Raw genomic sequence first — 20921 nt, forward strand, 5'->3', positions numbered from 1 at the left:
TACATGCTGGAGTTATTATAGAGAAAGCATGTGCATGCATGTAAAGCAAAGAAATGAAATGAAGTCAATTCCAGTCTCTGTTCGGCTGCCAACTTGCAAGGCCCAAAACGCACACTTCTACTGCTCCGATGGGAATACTTTCTTCATAGAAGTTGTTCCAATGGGTGTCTAGTATAACATATGCAAATTTGAGCACCATTGGATACGTTTTGAAACCTCTGGCCTTCCTACACCAAGACTGGTTCAGAAAACTCGTTTTTCAGCAACCAAAAGGCAACCACATGGGTTGGCAACCAAAAGGCAACCACATGGGTTGGCAGCAAAGGCAGCCACAACTGATCACCTTTGAACCCATGTGAAGATGCTTGAGGTGCAGCAAAAGATGAAGGATGGTGTGGGAGTTCATCATGATGTTCCTCCCTCTTAGCCCTATAAATAGAGAAGCCTTCAAGCTTCAAAACACACCCCAAGGGGGGGAGCTCTCAAACACTTCTCTAGAGCTCCCTTCCCTTCTCTCCCTCAAATTCTCTTAGTTTCCTTTCAAGTTGTAAATTGTTGTAACAAAATGAGTTTACTAAATTTTCCTTCAAGTTTTCTTAGTTCCACTTTACTTTTATTTGTAATGTACATTCTTTCTTAAGTATTCAAGTTTAATTAGTTTCCAAGTTTCAATTATGGTTTTTGTTCTTATTCATTATGCTTATAAGTTAATATGCTAGTTTGAATGATTGATCACCATTTAGGCTTGCATATTAGCTATCTTGGTTTGAATTAAGAGTAGACACCATGCTTTAATTCGAATTGAACTATGAATAGGAAGAGTATGTATGGACATTCGACAACAGGGATTAGATACATACTTGGTTGTTTAAAATGTTCTTCTATGCTTAATGGGTTCCTAATGCTTAATTTTAGGTTAGACAACAAATGATCAAATTAGGGAATTAGGAACACAAGGTTTTGACCAAACACCATGGCTTAATCATACTTTAGCTAGAATCAATCCGTTAATCTAATTGAACTTGGGAACTTATCTACTTGAGTTATTTTCTTTTCTTTCTTTCTTGTTTTATTTATTTTCTTTCTTGTTCTTCTGTTTTGTGTAGGAAAACTGAATTGGATTATTCAATCACCAATCCCTGTGGAATCGACCTCGCACTTACATATGTTATACTACCGAACGGCTCGTGCACTTGCGAGTATCACAAGTTGAAGATGCAGCTGAATCCATTTTGGTGCAGCTGAATCGAAGCAACAGATTCTGCTTTAAATAATTGTTTATTATCGGAGTTGTGACTGTAGAGATAAGAACTATGTGTGGCTTGATCCCTTGTCCAAGGGTACGTAGGTAGCCTGGGGTCTTACCTAGGTGCAATCACGAATTATATTATGTTTAAAAGGTTTGATCGATTCTGAGTATGTGATTGGACTTTGATGTGATTGTTGGATTTGAATCCTGTTTGATGATTTCGGTGGTATTTGTAAAGTTGTTTGCGATCTTTAATTGCATTGTTTATGTAGTTTTCGACTTAAGAACTTTGCTGGTTTTGTTTCGAATTAATTGAAGGCCGAAGGTCTATTTAGGCAATTGCATGTTGCTAACTTGTGCATGTTTTAAACTGTGATTTTTTTAACAGGTTGAAAATTTGGGGAAAAGTCCAATTTTCAGGGGAGACTCTGCCGAAATTTCGGCAGAAAGTCTCGGTTCTTAGTAAGTGGGCCCGGCATCGGTGTGATGTCGGAATTTCCATAGGATTCGTCTCGAGTTCCGAGGAATTCGGGGCGGGTCCTGTCAATTTACATATATGGCAGGTACACAATTTCAAGCGGGTGCTTATCAAATCGATTGGTATAATATGTGGGTCTTTAATTTTCATTGATTAAATTGTATTTTATCCATATATTAAGTCAATATTATCAAGGAAAAAATTCAAAATTTATATTTTGAAATTCAATTACAACGAAATAATGCATCAAATTCAGATTTTCAATGTGTTTTCCTTATTTAACTCAAAGGGTTAAATCGACACAATAAAAAAAGTAATAAATGTCTAAGGACCTACATCAAAAACAAAAAATGTATGGACTAAACCCAATGACAGCTAATCGTTTTGGACCTAAATTTAAGAAGTCCTAAATAATAATTATGAGTGTAACCTAAAAACCCCAAAATTGATTGTGTTATAAAACCACCAGAGCACCGCCATATTCCCAGCCACCTAATCTCCAGGCTCGTGGCCGTCTCATCATGCATAATGGAATTGGAGATGGGCTGTCTCAGTTTTCACTCCTGCTACGCCACCAAGTTACTTATATGCCTATATACACGATCATAGTTCCACTTCCACTCCAGCCCTTTCTGATTGCATTCCCTTAAGAGCTATCAGGCTTGGCTTGTACTGCATTGAAGTTAGATATTTCTTCCCATTCTCTAAATACATGATGACCTTCTTAATTATCTGCCTCTCCATGTCACACAAAATAAATTTACTAGCTTTCCTATTGGGAAAATTCTGATCCTTTAAGAATTCCGACGGAACAGGGATCTGCTTTCTACTCCATTTGTGCTCCTTCACGTCCTCTAACACCAACATGTTAAGCTTTCCCTATGCTACACTACCAAAAATCGAAGTATTAGCGGCACTTTAATTAGGGCGGAAATTTGGATACGCCCCTATTATGATACATTAGGGGCGGATAAAGTATTGGCCCCTATTAATGTTATTTGGGGCGGATAGAAAGGCCTCTAATAGGTGAGTGTGAAACACCTGTCATTTGATTTGCGCCCCTCATAGTTAATATTAATGTTGAATTTATAAATCCGCCCCTAATACTATGTACTCTCTCTCTCTTCCGAGTATTTCCTAGGGTTTCCTCCAACTAAACTTTATTCTTGTATAACCAGCCCCCTCTTCCTCTTTCTCTTCCTCTTCCTCTCCCCCACTTCTTTCTTTCTTTTCTTCTTTCGATGGGGAATTTTACTTAAAGCTTTCTACAGGCTCAAAAATAAAAAAGGGTAAACACAACTCTACTTCTTCTTTTTTTAATCTCGTCCATCTGTTATTAATGGGCGAACAGCCCAACCCTTGGAACATACTACAGCCCCAGGTGGCGAAGAGCCGACATCGAGGTGCCAAACCTTCCCGTCGATGTGAGCTCTTGGGGAAGATCAGCCTGTTATCCCTAGAGTAACTTTTATCCGTTGAGCGACGGCCCTTCCACTCGGCACCGTCGAATTAGCATATGGAAATCATGTGTATATAAATCCGAAATTTTTAATTCATTTATTCAAAAAAAAAAAAATGAAAAATATAGATAGATAAGAACATAGATATCTATCGATGTTGATATTGGTTGACATCGGTATATAAGTCATGTTATACTGTTGAATAACAAGCCCAGATCAAACTAAATATATTAAGCATAACAAACATTTTGTTCTTGAGGATAATTGTATTTTATTTATTTTGATTGAGTTATTAATAAATTGAGTTTTTTTTATTATTTAATTATTATAAATATGTTATTATTCATAGAAGAGAAAAATGAATAAAAAGAAAATAAGATAGACCAAAAAACTTTCTTTGACCGGAGCTATCAACCACTCGGCCATCTCTCCGAAATAAAATTTATATTTTATTCCACCCAATAGAACATGGACATATGAGTTGATACCATTACTATCAATAGAAAGATATCAGGTGTGAGTCTATAGGCCTATCTATCTGTATATATAGTTTTTTTCTTATCTTTTTTATTTTATCTATACGATGGTTGGCTCACTTAGATATGGAGTTTTTTGTGTTTTGAAGGTGATTATCTGGTACTTAGATCCAGGTGTGATTTTTAGTTTTTTTTTTTTTATACTCTTTAGTAGTATTAAAACATTGTCTCCAATTTTAATTTGGTTAGATTTTTTTTGGGTGTATCTGCAGGTTTGATGGAGGACGCATAACTTTTATTTATTTTTTATTTTTCCTGCAGCAAATTAAGAAGGCAGCCAGGAGATTTCTTCTGTAAAGCTTCAGAGAGCAAGAGTTTGAGTTGTGTGAATGTGGGGAAGAACAAAAGAGTAGAGAGATTGAAGTCAAAAATTGTGTTTCTTTTCTTGTTTGGAGAGATGGAAAGAAAGAGAATTGTATGTTGGATTTGAAATTCAAATTTTGAATAATTCGATCAAAACGAGACTTTTGCGTTTTATTTTGGAAATTTTTTTTATATTAAATGAAAATATTAGGGGCGGATGCGTTAGCCTGTATTGCAGGGCTTTTAAGGGAGTCTGCCAACATGGCAACCAAATTATAAGGGATCATCTTTTCAACTTTTACGCCCCTAATAGTAATAGAGGCGCTACTTATTGGGGCGTATCTTCTTTCCGCCCCTCCCTTCCATTAGGGACGTTTTCTCATGATATGCGCCTCTAAAAGTGCTTAATAGAGGCGAATATTAATGCCGGTAATACTTCGAATTTTGGTAGTGCTATTTCTGTAAAAGATACACATTGCTTCCAATAGCTAATCAAAACTTTACGCAAATCTACTAAAAATCCTCTGGGGACCGTAGTAGTAGTGAAACATTCGTTCCAGATATCAAGAGATTGAATTTCCAGGCACAAATCGTTCCCGTCCACGATAACTATAACCAAATGACCAATCCCTTCTGCCTTGTTAGTTGCTTTCAGATATTTTAGGTTTAGTGCTTTCTTGCTGTGTTGTTGAGGCACATCTTGGTTAGGGCGCTTCAGAGGTCTCCATTGCTCATCCTTTCCAACAGTTATGACTTCAAAACCAGCTTCTCCAACACATACCACTTTACACTCATGAGTCGATGGATTAAAAACAAAGTCCATTATTTCTGCGCTTTCATGTGCATTAGGCAAGTAAAGTACTTGATCAGTTGCAGGGTTTCTGATCCAGCAAACTTTAGAATTAAGACTCTTCTCCAAAAACAAGCCAGAACAACGCTCAAGGACCTTCAAATTTTCATCAACCACAACTTCCAATTTTTTAGTTTCTTGTTTGATTAATGCACATGAGTATTGAAGAGGACGGGCTCGATCCATGTGTTTTGCAATGAACTGGATGTCTTGAATCAACGAAAACCATTGCTTGCAGACGCACCTGAACCTTAGCAAAGAGTCCAGGCAAGCAGCTTAAAATCTCAGTGATGACATCAAAGGGAAGCTCTGATGCTTTTACGGGGTTCACTCTCCTCCTCTTATTTCTTTGGTAGGTCAACAGGTAGCAATGGAGAGGTTCTGTTCTCCTTTTATTTCTTTGGTAGCAATGCGCCATCTCCAACCTGTGTACCATAAAGTTATATGAAGTCATTTAGAGGATATAATTTTTTTACTCGTTAGTTATTGATTTGAGGCATGAAATTTCTATTGATTATACAATTATAATTGTTTTGAATGAACGATGATCAACGAGAGAGAAAGTATATTAACTTACTTGAACGCATTCTGATTTCTGATTGGGTTGATTTGTGCAAGTATCGTCATCGAATGAAGACCTAAAAATTGAACAGTGTAGATCATGAGATATAACATAATGGATTGAATATGAATGAGTATTAATTTAATATAGTTATATTAACAACTAACTGGTTAACACTTTCAACGCTCTTATTCATATGTATATGTCACCATGTTAATTTGAATATATATATGAGCATTAATACTTTTTGACACAAACAGTAAACTACTCTAAATTAATCTAATCTCCGGGGAAGGAGGCTCGAATTTGGATGTAAGGCAGCAAGTTCACTATTATGACCAACTGGCCTAATCCACATTTGCTTTATGCTTATTAATACTATGTTCGTCTATTTACTTAATCAAAGTTAGATAATAAAAGCAACAGGGTCTAGCCCAATGGAAATAACATTGACTTGTAGACTAGTGGTCTCAAGTTCGAATCCCCATGGAACCTTGACATGTCAAGGTTTAAGGAGCTTGACGGTCAGTCAATCACTCGTCTAGGGCCTTCCTCACGGTCAGTGCATATGTTAGAGAAGACCCCCTCCTCTTCTAAATTTGGCAAAATAGTTAGATTATCCAACGATTTTCGATTTAAATGAATTTTTGTGCTGTCGTTTATCATTCAATGAGGACACAAAAATAAATAAACAGTTCAGATCATAGAGAGACATTATGGTGACTACGTATGAGAAAACAAAATAAGTACAAGAATAGCCACTTAATATTTTAGTCCCAAACCTGAGCTCGTAGCCAATATGATACAACTCTTGGACACCGTATCTTAAACCCGTGAAGATCACTCTCAAACCTTTTGGCTCTCACTGTCTCTCTTGTGCGTTCTAAAACACCCAAACTTAAATCTCTGAATTTATAGGCTCCACAAAAAGTACACTAAAACAAGTGATCCAAATCCTATTAGTAAAAGAAAACCAAATCTTACTAAGATTGATAACCAATTTTTAACAAGGAAATAAAAAACAAGTTACCCTGAAAGAAAACCTCCACTAAATAAGTGGGCCCGAAAGATATATTTAATTATCAGGAATTAATAAGAGAAGCCATGAATCAGGGAACTTTGATAGGGGAGTAAGGGAATTGGAATAAGATTAACTACTCCCCCTTGTTAATTCCATTCATATTTTTTAGGGTATTTTATTACAGATTTAACATAGAATCTACATAATTTTTTGATTCCTTATATATTATTAAATTTAATGGAAGTCAGGTTTTGGAGTAACAGTAAACTTAAGAGAAACAGGAATTGGAATCACTCCAATGGCCATTGATAAAAGGTGCCCAAAGTTCTCTGTTTAAAGTTTCTATAGTTTCCTTATATGTTAGTAAATGTAAGGGAAGTCAGGTTTTGGAATAACTCAAAATACCTATGTTTTAGTAAACACAAGAGAAACAGAAATTGGAATCAGTCCAATGATGAATCCTGATAAACGATGCCCAAAGTTCTCTTCTATAGTTTCCTTATCTTGTTTTATCTCGTTTTAGTGCTATATATGAGATAGACCGAAAGAGTTTATTAATTGTCATTCTCAAGTCCATAGGCTTATTCATCTCATTGTCCAAGCTGCCTATTTTGATGCAAATTGAACCATTGAGCAATAAAAAATGAAGAACAAACGACCCTTAACAAATATTATTGTGTTTATTTGAATCCAGCAGAAGTAACCAAAAATTGGTTTAGCACACGTTGCTATATTTTACAAGTTTATTATATTATTATAAATAATTAGGAATAAAAAAAAAAAGTTGATGGCTGCAGGCTAACAAAAAGGAAAGAAACAAAATTGGATATTTCTAGGTTGTCTTCTTCTTGTTTGTTTCATATTTGACTTGAAAACTTTGATGGTGTGTTTACTAATCAGGAATTGAATTCCACACCTCTGGAGGATTCCAATCAACCTGCTTTGATACCATGTTAAATTTCAGAGAGACGGGCCAGTGGCCCACTACCAGCAATATCAATATTGTCCCCAACTTAACCACCTACAAAGCCCAATAAGTGTGGGGTTTTATCACAAAAGGTCTCAGTGATATTAGTAGTGGAACCATTCATTATATATTGTATTTTATTTAGTCAAGTTTCCGATGTGGGACTTATGGTGGTGATTGTTTTCTCCTTTTGCTATAGCCATTGCATTGACTAATTTGAGAATGAAATTGAAGGGAAGCACCAGCTATCCAATTGGGATGGTACTGACCACAGTAGAAAGGATGATAAAGGCATTGGAGTGGAAGAGCCTCTCAAGTTTCTCTTCGGAAGACTAGCTAGAGGTTTGATTTACGTGCTTTCTAATACAGCATAAGTCTAACCAGCTGTTACAAAAAAGGGTTGACAGATCCAATACATGATTGCTGATTTTGTTTGTGTTAAGTCATGTAAGATTATGAAGATTAATGAATATGCATACTACAGGGGAAGATTGAATACAGCTCGAAACAAGCGGATTTTCTTGCCACTATGACCTTTACTCTGAAGTGTGTCTGGCTAATAAACCAGTTGTTTGACCCAATGATAGTTACGGGATCAACGTGAAGATGAGTGAAGAGCCTTTGTATTTAATTGAGGAGAGGGACAATGTTTTAAGAGTAAATTTGCGAGTGGTGAATTGTCGGACCTAAATCCTTATATTCTCCTTTCAGAGTTCCTTTTTTTTGCTTCTGAACTCTCTCTCTTTTTACAGCATTTCTCCCTCTATTTATAGGAAAAAGGAGGGAGGGTCAATTCACAAGCCGGCCATCTCGGTTCGGCGCTGAGCTGTTCATGTTACGTCAAATCTGTCAGAGGATGAGCTGCCTGGATTCGCTGCTAGGGGCAGGTATGTACAGAAGTAGCCTTTCTGCATAAACGGCGCCGGTCCCATCCGGAAAGGAGGAGGGGGTCTATGCGGCCAACACCTGGCTTTTGAGGGAACAGGGCGCGTCTTAAGAGGCGAGGCGGGTCGGTAGTCAGAAAGGGTCTTGTCACTGACGTGTTCTGCAGGCGTCCTATGAATCCCATATGTCAAGATTCTATTGGGCCGATGGGCTTGGTAAGTGCCGAGCGTCAACACCAGTTATAATTGACAAGAATGCCTTAACAGTTTACATACCATCCAATCAAGCCCAAGATGAACACAAGGTTCAGCCATATGCAAGGAAAGAGGATCGGACTGCAATGAAGGCTGTGACTAGAGTGAAACACTTGTATTCCACCAGCTTGCAATTTTACTCACAAAGTCCCAGCTGTGGTTTTTACCTCTGGGGGCTTCACAGGAAATCTATTTCATGAGTTCAATGAAATCATCATCCCCCTTGTTCATCACGTCCCGGCTCTTTCAATCCCACCTTCAGTTTGTCATAACTGATTTGAAGTGTTGGTGGGTAAGCAAGTACGAACGCATTCTGTCAATGTTGTCCAGTTATGATGTTATAAATCCAGTTGAGAATGGAAATGTTCACTGCTATCCTGGAGCTGTCATAGGGCCAAGTATATATCATGACAACTTAGCTCTAAATTCTACAGAAATTCCTGGAGGTTAATGTTTGGGTTCAAGCAGTTCCTAAGAGAATCATACATGCTGAAAATGAAGGATGTATCGGATCAGATGAATAAAAAACCAGCGCTAGTTCTCATATCTCGTCGCAAAACAAGGAAGTTTTTGAATGAAGATAAAATGGTGGAATGATGGAACAATTAGGCTTTCAAGTCATCGCTGCAACGCCTACCCAGACATAAAATTTGGACATGTTTTCGGGATTGGTGAACTTTTGTAGTGTCATGGTTGGAGCTCATGGTGCTGGCCTTACAAATGCACTCTTCTTACCAGCCAGGGCATGCTGGTGCAAGTGGTCCAGATCACCCAGTCATCACTGATCCCACGTCTATATTCTTGAAGGGCTATCTGGCTGCCAGGGCTGTGTATGTTGATGGGCAGAATCTCAAGGTTAATTTGGTGAGGTTCAGGGAAATGCTTATTGAAGCTATGAAACCTCTTGGAGGCTCCACTCCTTGAAATTGAAACCCTTACTTCGCAATTTGTATAAAATGTTAATAACCATTTATTGTATGTAGTTTACTGCTACAAATTGAATTAGACAGAGCTTGATCAACATGGGCTCTTATGAATTGGCTATTTGGGATTCCCAGATTCAGATAAAGACCGAAAGAAAAGAAGAAAATGGAGACTAATGGGATACAAAGAATCAAATAAAAACATATACGAATTAACAACTACCAAAACCGGTCCAGGTCATCTGTAAACTACGGGCACAAATTGTGACCAAATTCTAAGCAACCATGGGCATGAAAGACAATAACTTCCCACAATCTGTGACTATTCTCGCAGGGCAGTTACATTTAAAGCTAGAAAAAACAGATAAAAAAGCTATCACCAGGAGAAAAGCCAGCCTTCTCTGATTTCATTCCTTTAAGAGCAATCAGGCTTGGCTCATGCCATCTAGAATCAGGCAATGGAAAGGGCAGTGGAGGTTTGCACTCACGTATTACTGTCTGGCTACTCATATCATAGTCAATAACTATTATTGTTTTAGTAATACCCCCTGGGTAAACATAATTAATAGCCATTCGCAGCATACCAGACTCAGGTATGCCAATGGCATGAACAATTTTGTCCTTCCATTCCGGGTGGTCCTTTAAAAATTTCAATGGAACGATGATCTTGTTTTGACTCCATTTGTGCTCCTTGAAGTCCTCTAACACCAAGACATTAAGGTTCTCCTCTGTCATATTGCGAACAGCTAGACAGTGATTCCAAGTTAAAACCGAAACTTCATTCAAGTCTGCGAAAAATCCCCTGGGCACAGTATTAGTAGTGAAACGTTCACTCCAGATATCAAGAGATTGAATTTCCAAGTACAAATCTTTCCCATCTGAAATAAGTTGAGTGAAATGGCCAAGCCCTTCAGCCTTGTAAGCTGCTGGCCAATATTTTTGTTTCAGCGCCTGCTTGCCATGTTGCTTTAGCAAGTCTTGGTTTGGGTGTTTGAGGGGTCTCCATTGCTTATCCTTTCCAACTGTTAGAACTTCAAAACCGACTTCTTCTCCGTCTTCACCATGAACACATACCACTTTACACTCATGAGTGAATGAATTAAATGCAATGTCGATTTGGTCCGTGCCCTCATGCGCATCAGGCAAGTAAAGCACTTGATGGGTTGCAGGATTTCTGATTCGGTAGACTCCATAATTTTTTAGGCTCATCTCCACTAACAAGCCTCCAAACAATCTGTAAAGAAACTTGAAGTTTTCGTCATAAAGAATTTGTCCTGGGCTTATCATACATTGAAGTAGCAGAGGACTGGCCCGGTCGCTATGTTTGGCAATAAACTGGTGGTCTTGAGTCAACAACAAACACCATTGCTTGCACACGCACCTGAATCTTAGCAAAGACTCGACAGGCAACCAGCTCAAAATCTCACTGATAATACGAAAAGGAAGCTTTGGTACTTTTATGGGATCCACTCTCCCTTCCACCATCTGCATGCTGTGGGTTCAGACAAAAGAGATGAGCAGAGAAACTTTATTTGGGTTTGAATTGGATTGATGAGTAGAGAAAATCTCTAATATTTGGGTTTGATTGATAACTCGAATTGAAATTTACATGTCTATGGTAGTGCTTTTATAGGCATTAGTCTTATCCAAGTAGAGTAAGGAAAAACATAAAACATGAAAGTAAAATACAACAAAAGGAAAGTAAATCTAATATCTTGTTTGGCAAGGTAGCACAAGGAAATTAAACCTAAACATAACAGGAAACTAGGAAAACCATCAAAAAGAGTAACAACCCAAACTTCCATGTCGTGTCCTGCATTAGTCCACAACACTTTGAGGAAAATAAACTTAAAAATAATAGGAAACTAGGAAAACCATCAAAAAGACTAATAACACTTAAACTTCCGGAATTTGTCCTATATGAGTCCCCAACACTTTGAGAGAACTCGTCCTCGTCTAGAGCTAAATTCGATCTTCATCGCCATGTCAGCCACTTCAACTCTTTGAAATTCCCATGACAGGTATTATCATTAAGCTTCCTATTTATTTATTTATTTAGTTAATAATATTTGCAGACCACGTGGCACCATATGAGCAAGGCTGTAATCAGGAATTTTTCGATGGGTGGGCTAGCTAAAACTTTTTCTTTTTTTCCATTAACTAATTTTCAATAAACTTTATAAGACAAATACATATTAAATGTAACTAAAAAAACACACTATCAAAATTAATGTGTTCAACAATATAATTGAAAGTGCACCTATTCAAGTTTCTTGTTTCTTGGCATCAATTGAATAAGACAAATGCAAAGTGAAAAATCTAAATAATTAAGTTTCACATATATATTAGTTGTGAGCACAAGAAGAATATAATTAAGTTACTGTTCCGTTTTTGAAAGCATCTTCCCACCTGTGAGTTTTAATTACCTATTGTTGTCTATAATTATGGGTTGAAAGACTTGTGAGGGTTTCTATTGAGTACAATATTAAGAAGCTTTCCCTTTTTATTTTGGGGGAAAAAACGATTATTGACTTTGCCAACAAAAAAAGAAAAGAAAAGCAAAAGGTTGGATGCTTCAAGGGAAAAAAAACAAAACCAAGGCTTGCTAAGCAATTGCATGATTCGGTCAATTTGAATGGAGGATTGGATCAAAGTAAAAGGCAGCAAACTTGGTGGGCCATATAGATATAGGTAATATTTTTTTCTTCAAAGCTTTCTTGGGCTACAGCCCACCACAGCTGTGGCTATAGTTCCGCTCTTGCATATGAGTGGGTCTACATGGCATATTTACTGTCACGTCAGTTGTTAACAAACAAGAATGATGGTAGGTATGAAAGTGGTAGGAAAATTAACTTTGCGTATGTGACTAAGACGAAAAAAAACTTCAAGTACTAAGGGTTGAAACTCGGAAAACTTTAGGATGGTAAAGTGAAAATTACCCTATTTTTTAAGGTTACAACATATCCCAAAAATAATAGCTTATTAGTTTGAAAGCTGCAGTTCATATTAATGAATAATCAATTTTCTTGCAATATTTCCATAGAGCAATTGGGTCATTAATTCCCATTGGTTTTCCAAGTGCAATACTTGCAATAATTAATTAATTAATCTGAGGCTAAGTCTTTAACTATTTGTTATGGAGGCGCACTTGGATCATTTAAGACAAATTTGGAAGTATATATATTGCTCTTTGCAAGGGAAAATCAAGTCGTTTTCCAGAGAGCAAAAACCAGTTGCCATATTGTTTGGGCTATGCACCAAGTTGTGTCAAATTTGCCACAATTTTCAGATACCCATCGATCCCATGTTCACGAAACATTAAACATGACAATGGAGTCATACCATGTAGCAACAGTCCCTTCCACCTAAACTAAGACCCAAACCCTGAAACAAACAATGCGTTCAACTTATTGTATCATTTTGCAGGCAGGTAAAGAAAATTAAGGTAGAATGCAGGGAAGCAGGCTCCAAATTATTAATAAAAAATAAATTCAAAAGGAAAAAGGAAAACTGAGACTAATTAGATACAAGAATGAAACACAAAGATATAGAAAACATGAAATTAATTATCATCCCATCCAATAATAATGCCAACATGTCAAATAGGTCCAGACCATCTGTAAAACCAGAACAAATGTTTTTACAGGTTTAAATCCTAAGCATGAGCACAATAATTTCTTATAATATGAGGCTGTTCTTCCAAAGGGATATTACATCTACTGGTAGAAGCATTTGGTCCTAATTAATCCGACCAAATAAGAAAATTTTCCTTCAACCTGCATTCAAATGCAGCAGGCAACCTTTCCTGTTTTCATTCCCTTAAGAGCTATCAGGCTTGGCTGAACGAAACAGAAGTTGTTCCCCTGGCGTATATTTACCTTCTCAATTGTCTCCGTCTTCAGATCATAGTGAATAAATCTGTCCTTAAAACGAAAATGAAGGCCATCAGAATCAGCATTGATAACATAAAATGGATCCTTCCGCAGTGTCATGTGATCCCCTAAAAATGTCACCCGGACGGTCTTTTTACTCCATTTGTGCTGCTTGTAGTCCTCCAACACCAGCAGGGTAAGTTTTTCCTCAGCTATATCAGCAACAGCTACACAGTCATTCCAATAGAAAACCAAAGTGTGCCACCAATTTACATAAAATCCCCGGGGCATGGTATTAGTACTGAAACATTCACTCAAGATATCAAGAGAATGAATTTTCAGGTTCCAATCTTGCCCATCTCCAGTAACCTGGAGAAAGTGACCAAGCCCCTCACACTTAAAAGATGATCCTCTATAATACTGTAGCGCTGGTTTGCCACGATGTTTCAGCAAATTTGTGTTTGGGTGTTTCATTGGCCTCCATTGATCATCCTTCCCAATAGTTAACACCTCAAAACCAACTTCACTGTCTTTGACATAAAAACATACCACTTTACACTCATGAGTGGATGGGTTCAAAGCGAAGTCCATATTCCTGGTACCCTCATGTGCATTAGGCAAGTAAAGTACCTGATGGGTTGCAGGATTTCTAATTCGGAAAACTTGAGAATTAGTAAGACTCTTCTCTAGAACCAAGCCAGCACAAAACGCTGCCATTCCGAAGCTTTCGTCGAAAATAACGGTTAACTTGTTAGCTTCATGTTTGTATACATATTTGAGTCGCAGAAGACAGGTCCGCTCCATATGTTTGGCTATGAACTTGCGGTCATGAACAATCAAAAAGCACCAGTTTTTGCAGACACGCTTGAATCTTACTAGAGAATCTATAGGCAGCCAGCTCAAAATCTCTATGATAATTTCAAAGGGAAGCTGCTTTGATGCGTTTACAGGATCAGCTCTCCTCATCATGATGATTTTCTTTCTTTGGTAGCAACGCACCATCTTCATGCGCTTTCCATAATATACTAGAAATTAAGGTTTAGTAGAGTCCTTCATGGTTTCGAACTCTGCTAGTTCCAAACGTGATTCATGATAATTAATTATATAATTCCTACTTTATCACTTGTATAGTTGAGGATAACAACATCCTCTGTTTCTGTTCCGATAACCCCTCGAGTTGACAATTTCTACCAATAAACGGTGTTCAACAGATAGAAATATAGCCGATATTACAAGCAAGAATATTAGAGAATGAAAAAAGCAGTTGGATTTTATAAAAAAAAAAAAAAGCAGTTGGATCCAAGTATGATAATCCAGCTACAATTACAAACAAGGACTCTTAAATCAAATCATCAACCAAGTAGAACTTGTTACCTTTAATTTTAAAAAGTAGAACAAATCCTATTAAACACTAACCATTAAACACTAATTTGGATGAAGGAATTGAAAATCGCATAGAATTCTAAAATGACAGAATTTAGATCTTCATCGTTTAAATTTAAGGCAATTAATAATTTTAGTGTTTGAATTTATGTATGTCGAATTTTATAATAAATAACAAAAATTACAAATTTCATTGGGAAACGAATTCCCACGCAATAGCAATTGAAATGACACCACTTTTGGCGGAAATTAAACTCGGAAATATTTATCCCTAATTTCCACAATTTTTTTCTCGTGTCATTTAATAATCTCGGTGCTAAGTTGCCAACAATAGAAAATTACGTGGTATTGGTGGTGGTATTGATGGTTCTGGGAATTATTTAAATAATAATAATTATGTGGTGTCTAACTGACTTCAGATTTATTACTATTTTTTTTTTTTGGGGTGAAAGACTTAAGATTTATTTACATTGAAAGAGAGCCCAAAGGAAACATGATATATTGCTATGACAAAATTGGGTACGTTTTGTTCGTGTACAGCTCTCATCATTTAGTACTTAGAACTTTATATCTTATCTTTGAACAACAACAAAAGACCTTTATATCTTATCATCTGCACAGTATGGTTTTTATTTATTTATCTTATTTGCACCGTAAGGTTTATCATAAAATGGATGTTTGGCAATTTAAACATGAAAATTATTAAGAGAGTTTTTTAAAATGTCACTTGAACTTAGACTTAGTTTTAATTTGTCACCTTAAAGAAAAATTTAAGAAATGTCACATTAATTTTTTTTTTAAATCCATGATTTGTCATCTGACTTTAACATCATCCAATTTTCCACCCATTTTAAGTGTATTTTAGTATTTCCGTTAAATTTTTTGTTAAAATAATTTTAAAAATAATTTTAAAAAAACATAACTATTTGAATACAATTTGAAAGAGATAAATAAGTTAACTTAATAAATAAATAAAATTTAAAAAAAAAACCTAAAACTAAAAAGTCAAAATATGGAAGACACCACCTCCAATCCCAACCGCCAGCCACCATTGTTCTCTCTTCTCTTTCTCCCCAACAACAACCCACCACCCCAACTCTGATCTACCTCACCCCTTAATATATATATATATATATATATCTCTCTCTTCCTCTCACAAGAACAACCCCTACCCCCCACCATCCCTAGCCATTTACCCCATCCCAGCCAGTTGCTCACCCAGATTTTCCAACCCATCTCCACCCCAATCTCTGCTCATCCGGTCATCGCCCCACTCCTCTCTCTCCATCTCTCCCACTTCGGTCATGCCTCTCCTTCCGACCTCTCCGTTGCTGGGTCCTTCCCTCCCCGACAACCTCCATCCCTTCTTTTCAAGTTTTTTTTTCCTAAGCCTTTCTCTAATGTTATGATTTACTTGAATGAATTTTTAATATTTTTAGATTAATTCAGTTTTTTAATTAATTTCAAAAAGGTTTATAGGTTTCCAAAAGATAAAAAAAAGTTTATCATGTGTATTTAACATCAAGTAGTTTAATTGGATTAAAGCATGAAAATGATGAGACCATTAAAACCCTCAATTATCTCTAAATTAAGTGGATAAACGATAGACTTTTTGAAAGCCTAGTCATGGCCTTCCACCATGGTGGATTCTAATTAAGCATAACCCTCTTGTAAAGGCTTGCCTTAGATATTAGGGCCAAACGCATAGTACTTGTGTTTAAGAGGAATCCATTTTATACATTGGATGTTGCAAGGGTAGGAACAAACATGGCCAACATTCCAATATGATGAGATTTGTGTTTGGATCTATATACTAAGCAAGCATGGTGGGTTAATACTTAACTAGTACAATGGTGTGTCACCATAATATTTGGGGTTACATATTTGTTACAGGCCAAATTATATGGGAACTCACATCAAAATGTGAATGAGTAGAAGAAGGACTCTCTCTATTATTTGTGATATCCTTATATCCTATTATGGTGCGATGATCCAAGTAATATGCAGTTTCCCATCCCACTAAGGGGGTGTATTGAATTGAGATTTTAAAAGACTATTTATGGATAAATAAGTCCAGTGGATTTTAAAAGACTATTTAGGAATGTAATGACTTATAAGATTTTTTTAAAAGATTTTTATAATCAAGATTGTTTATGTTTAGATTTTAAAAGATTTATATCATAAGAATTTATAAGATTTGAAAGGACCACATGGATTTTTTACTTTTATGATGCTAACCAACCAACTTATTGAATGATGAGCAATGGCAATAGTTCAATAGTTCAACCAAATTATTCAATACCAAAGAAATTATAATTTTAATAAAGAAAAGTAAAACCCAATACAATTTTCCCAATCTTTTAATAGCCAATTTGATGTAGCTTCATTTCTTCGTCATCAATATCTTCTTTCTCCATTTCATTACCTTCATACATGCTCGGTTGTGACATTATACGTATATAAAAAAATATATGAGACTGCAAAACAATAAAAAGAAGAAAATAAAAGCTGTAAAAAAAACTAAAAGCTGTCCACGTTTACTAAAAGCTGTCTTTCTCTTTATGTATGTGAAAAAAACTATAATATGTATGTGAAAAAAACTAAAAGATGTCTTTCTCTTTACTAAAAAAAAAACTATCAATCTGGAAGGATAAGAATTGAGCAAGAAAATCCCATATAAAGAATAATCACAAGAAACAAATTATCAAGACCAAGAACATTAGGCAGCTAAAAGGGACTGATTCAAACAAACGCCGACCATTGAAATCATTAAAGATTGATCCAAAGAACAACCAAAATACTTTAATCAAATTACAAAGAACAATAGTTCAACCAGAGCATGGTTAATGGAAGTCAATCTTTGGTCCTCGATAAACGAATACAAAAATTTACCAGCAACTAATACAAAAGACAAAAACAATTGCAAGATAGAATACTCTTGAGTTCCGCCTTTTGAGGGATTGTGGAATTAGCCAAAATAGTAGGAGGCGCCATTTGATTTAAAGACCCTGATCAATGGCCTTAAAATCAATCTAGTTTAAATATGTTAGATTATATTTATTTCGATATATTTGCAAACACGCATTCCAACACTTGACAAAGAAAGCCTTCGAGGCCTAAGTTTCCCGGTTTAGTACCTCAATGTACTAAAGCTAGCCCACTTCTCACACTCTTTTACGTAAACGTTCCTAGTGAGGCCCTTACTAACTTACTAATTAGTTAGCTTTTGAACATATAATGAAATTAATTGCAGTGAATTCTTCAATAGAATCATTTGCCCTAAATCTTCAGCCTCTCTATTGTTTACGCAGCTACCAAGCGTTCAACAAGTTAGTGAGCAAGTAGTATGTGGATTTTATTGTAACTAGCTAAATTTTTAGTGTTGATTGCAGGATTCATTTCCTTTGGGTTATACCTAACTTTCTTACCGAGAAAGAAAGCCTCAAAAGTTCTTCTATAACTTAACTTTGTTTTTTTAATTTATTAACAGAAATCTCTTACGGTTAGCATTTAATTTTTGAATGTTATAGCTCTTACTCAGTTACCATTTTGGATTTCTGATTTTAGGGAAAGACCCAAAGGGAAAGAAGAAACTGAGACCAACGGATATATACAAAAATTTAAAAAAAAACACATATATAAACAAATATGCAATTATTATTCCAGGCAATCCAAAACCTAGGAGCACAAACCAAGTGTTACAGGTTCACTCATGCCTTGCCAAGTCTGGCTAAGGGAATTATACACATATATAGGTAAATTGAAGGATACCTCCTCCATCTCATCACCCCCTTAATAGGAATTACTAAGCGAAACAATCAATTAATTTTGCCCAAACACAGACGATAACTAGCAGCATTATTCCCCTCAAACAAAAAACCAAGAGACTTATTATCACCCTATAGGCCTTAGCCCCAAGTGTGTAGAGTAGTGAGGCAATATAACCCAACATGGAATCGGATTCCCTTGTCTTCATCATGCAATCAGATTTTTCGAGATCCAAAAGAGGCTTAAATATCTACAAATGAAGAATAGCAAATAATAAAAATTTAGAGGTTATATATAGAGATATAGTTCTTCCAAGCATTTAAAAACTTAACAAAAGTCTTCCAACTTCCATGCTAAAGAAAACCAGCTAATAGAAATACGCACCTTCCACAGCTCATTGAGATCATAATTCAAGTCAACGTAAACAGCAGCAGCCACGGACTCGACAACATCTGCAAGAACCTTGTAGCCTGGAAACCCCGACATATCTTTTCCTTTAATTACTCCTTCTGTAAACTTCGCGACCTAGAATTATGAAATAAATTTAAAAAATTTCTCATAAAACCTAATATGAAAACAATTAACTAACAAGTAAAAATCTTTTAACCAAGTTTTAAGCTGAAAAGCAAAGTTAGTCGAAATATAAACACTCACACGCTGATGTACACACAACTTTTTTATGTGTCATTTTTGTTTGTTTGGGCTTCGGTTTCCTTTCACCAAAAATTAAACAAGAGAAATGTTAAAGATAGTTGCCCACACGTGCGTGAGTTGTTATCATCCGTTCATGTTAAGAAGCTTGGCTCAAAAGAAAAAGGCATTTTGTTTTTTCAGAAGACAACTACTGTAGTACAATTCTAAACATTTGTCTCTTTCAATGAATTATGTCCTCACTTTACAGGAATTAAAAAAAATTAATACTTGGCAAACATAAATATCCAACTAAAATACCAAACTAAATTCCACCTAAAATGTTTTGTTTTCTCTTTTCACTTAACGCAAAGTCCCACACATAAATCGCTTGAGAAACATGAAAAAGAAGGAAAAAAATACCTCATTATCAAGATAAAAAAAACATCAATGAAAAAAAAACAAAACCAACTAAATTCCATCTAAAATGTTTTGCTTTCTCTTTTCCCAAATAAAGCAAAGTCCCACACAGAAATCGCAAGAGAGACATGAAAAAGAAAAAGGAAAAGAAAAGACCTGATCATCAAGATCAGGTGTATTGTGGCGGAGAAGGTAGTCATAAAGCCGAAGCCGAGCACCAATGCGGGCGAGGTTGGGGTTGCTAACGGTATCTTTGCGTCGGTTAGTGATTTCGTCTTCGTTGAACTTCCGGCTGTCACAAAATAAGTACTTTGTCACTGCGTGGTTGAGAGCGCTGTCGCCGAGGAGCTCCAGGCGTTGATACGAATAGGGCCGACAGGAGGAGGGGTGGGTGAGAGCTTCTTCTAGAAGCGTCTTGTCCACGAAGTCGTAGCCTACGATTCTCTCCACGGCTGTCACTCGCTCTTTCATTTCCGGTGATGGCTGGAGTTGGCGGGTGAAGAGCTTCATCTTGTCTTGTTGATGAATTCGTCCGGATCGTGGTTTGATTTGAACTTTGATGGTGAATGCGTGTTGTGTTGATGTAAAACTAACTACTTGTGTAAGAATTGGAAATGCCAGAAACCTAATGGAAAAGTAAAAGGAAAGAGAATATTTTAAAGAAAAAGTTAAAAGAGAAAAGGAATAAAGGTGAACCTGTGTAGCCCGAGGTTTGTCACGTAGAGGGATTGGCTGACTAAAACTCCAAATTTATTCTCACTTGCATCCATTTTCAGTCGTAAAAAATAAAAGGGAAATAGCCCAAAATGCCACCAATTTTTTAGTTTTAAGTGGAAATACCAAGCCTCCCCAAAAATTTTGCAAATACCACCTAAAAATATATATTTATTGTCCACTTATTGCCCATAGAACACTTTTTCTGAAATTTAGTTCTCTCTCTCTCTCTCTCTCTCTCTCTCTCTCTCTCTCTCTCTCTCTCTCTCTCTCTCTCTCGTGCAGTTGTATCTGTTCTGAATTGTCCCCATTTCTCTATTGTGAATCTGGAAAACCCCCATCGACCCCATCTCTCACATGCTTTCTATAAAATATAATTGTAAATGTAAAAGATAAAAATAAATAATATAATAATGATTTGTAGACTTGCATTGCCTAGTTCCTTAGAATAAACAACTCTTTCATGAGGTAAATGGGTAGGCAACATGCCACCTAGGTTATTATAGTACAATTTTGCTTATTTCATTTGTCTCTTCCCTTGGAGATGCTCTTAGGTGGCATGTTGCCTATCCATTTGCCTCATGAAGTAGACAACATTGCCTTGTTGGGGAGAGTAGGTATATTTTGCCCACCTATTTACCTACTC

At 36.3% G+C, this 20921-nt stretch overlaps 4 protein-coding genes across 4 annotated transcripts; all 4 read right to left on the minus strand.

The window, feature by feature from the left end:
- Positions 1 to 2330: 2330 nt before the first annotated feature.
- Positions 2331 to 5503, minus strand: LOC110752846 (putative F-box protein At4g09190). Its single transcript, XM_021953594.1, is given in 4 exon segments — positions 2331 to 2606; positions 4499 to 5141; positions 5143 to 5301; positions 5454 to 5503. Coding segments are annotated over 4 exon segments (1128 nt in total).
- A 4336-nt stretch (positions 5504 to 9839) lies between these two features.
- Positions 9840 to 10973, minus strand: LOC148295010 (putative F-box protein At1g50870). Its single transcript, XM_088252349.1, has one exon. It carries the CDS (start codon positions 10971 to 10973, stop codon positions 9840 to 9842), a length of 1134 nt encoding a protein of 377 aa, XP_088108475.1.
- Positions 10974 to 13270: 2297 nt separating this feature from the next.
- On the minus strand, positions 13271 to 14362 carry LOC110752847 (putative F-box protein At4g09190). Its single transcript, XM_021953595.2, has one exon. It carries the CDS (start codon positions 14360 to 14362, stop codon positions 13271 to 13273), a length of 1092 nt encoding a protein of 363 aa, XP_021809287.2.
- A 4018-nt stretch (positions 14363 to 18380) lies between these two features.
- On the minus strand, positions 18381 to 20252 carry LOC110752835 (ribonuclease 3-like protein 2). Its single transcript, XM_021953577.2, has 3 exons — positions 19718 to 20252; positions 18896 to 19036; positions 18381 to 18761 (listed from the first exon to the last, which is right to left on the minus strand). The coding sequence occupies exons 1-3, from the start codon at positions 20069 to 20071 to the stop codon at positions 18549 to 18551; spliced, it is 708 nt and encodes a 235-aa protein (XP_021809269.1). The 5' UTR covers positions 20072 to 20252; the 3' UTR covers positions 18381 to 18548.
- Between the last annotated feature and the right edge of the window lie 669 nt (positions 20253 to 20921).

This window comes from Prunus avium, chromosome 4 (genome assembly GCF_965620075.1).
Source record: "Prunus avium chromosome 4, drPruAviu1.hap1.1, whole genome shotgun sequence".
In the NCBI taxonomy this organism is placed as follows: domain Eukaryota; kingdom Viridiplantae; phylum Streptophyta; class Magnoliopsida; order Rosales; family Rosaceae; genus Prunus; species Prunus avium.

Excerpts from the sequence above, each read along its gene's own strand:
- LOC148295010 (XM_088252349.1), bottom strand. The coding sequence starts at position 10,973 with ATGGTGGAAGGGAGAGTGGATCCCATAAAAGTACCAAAGCTTCCTTTT.
- LOC110752835 (XM_021953577.2), bottom strand. The coding sequence starts at position 20,071 with ATGAAGCTCTTCACCCGCCAACTCCAGCCATCACCGGAAATGAAAGAG. Across the intron at positions 19,037-19,717 it reads CACCTGATCTTGATGATCAG|GTCGCGAAGTTTACAGAAGG; the intron begins GTCTTTTCTTTT and ends TCATAATTCTAG. Across the intron at positions 18,762-18,895 it reads ATCTCAATGAGCTGTGGAAG|ATATTTAAGCCTCTTTTGGA; the intron begins GTGCGTATTTCT and ends CTTCATTTGTAG.
- LOC110752847 (XM_021953595.2), bottom strand. The coding sequence starts at position 14,362 with ATGGTGCGTTGCTACCAAAGAAAGAAAATCATCATGATGAGGAGAGCT.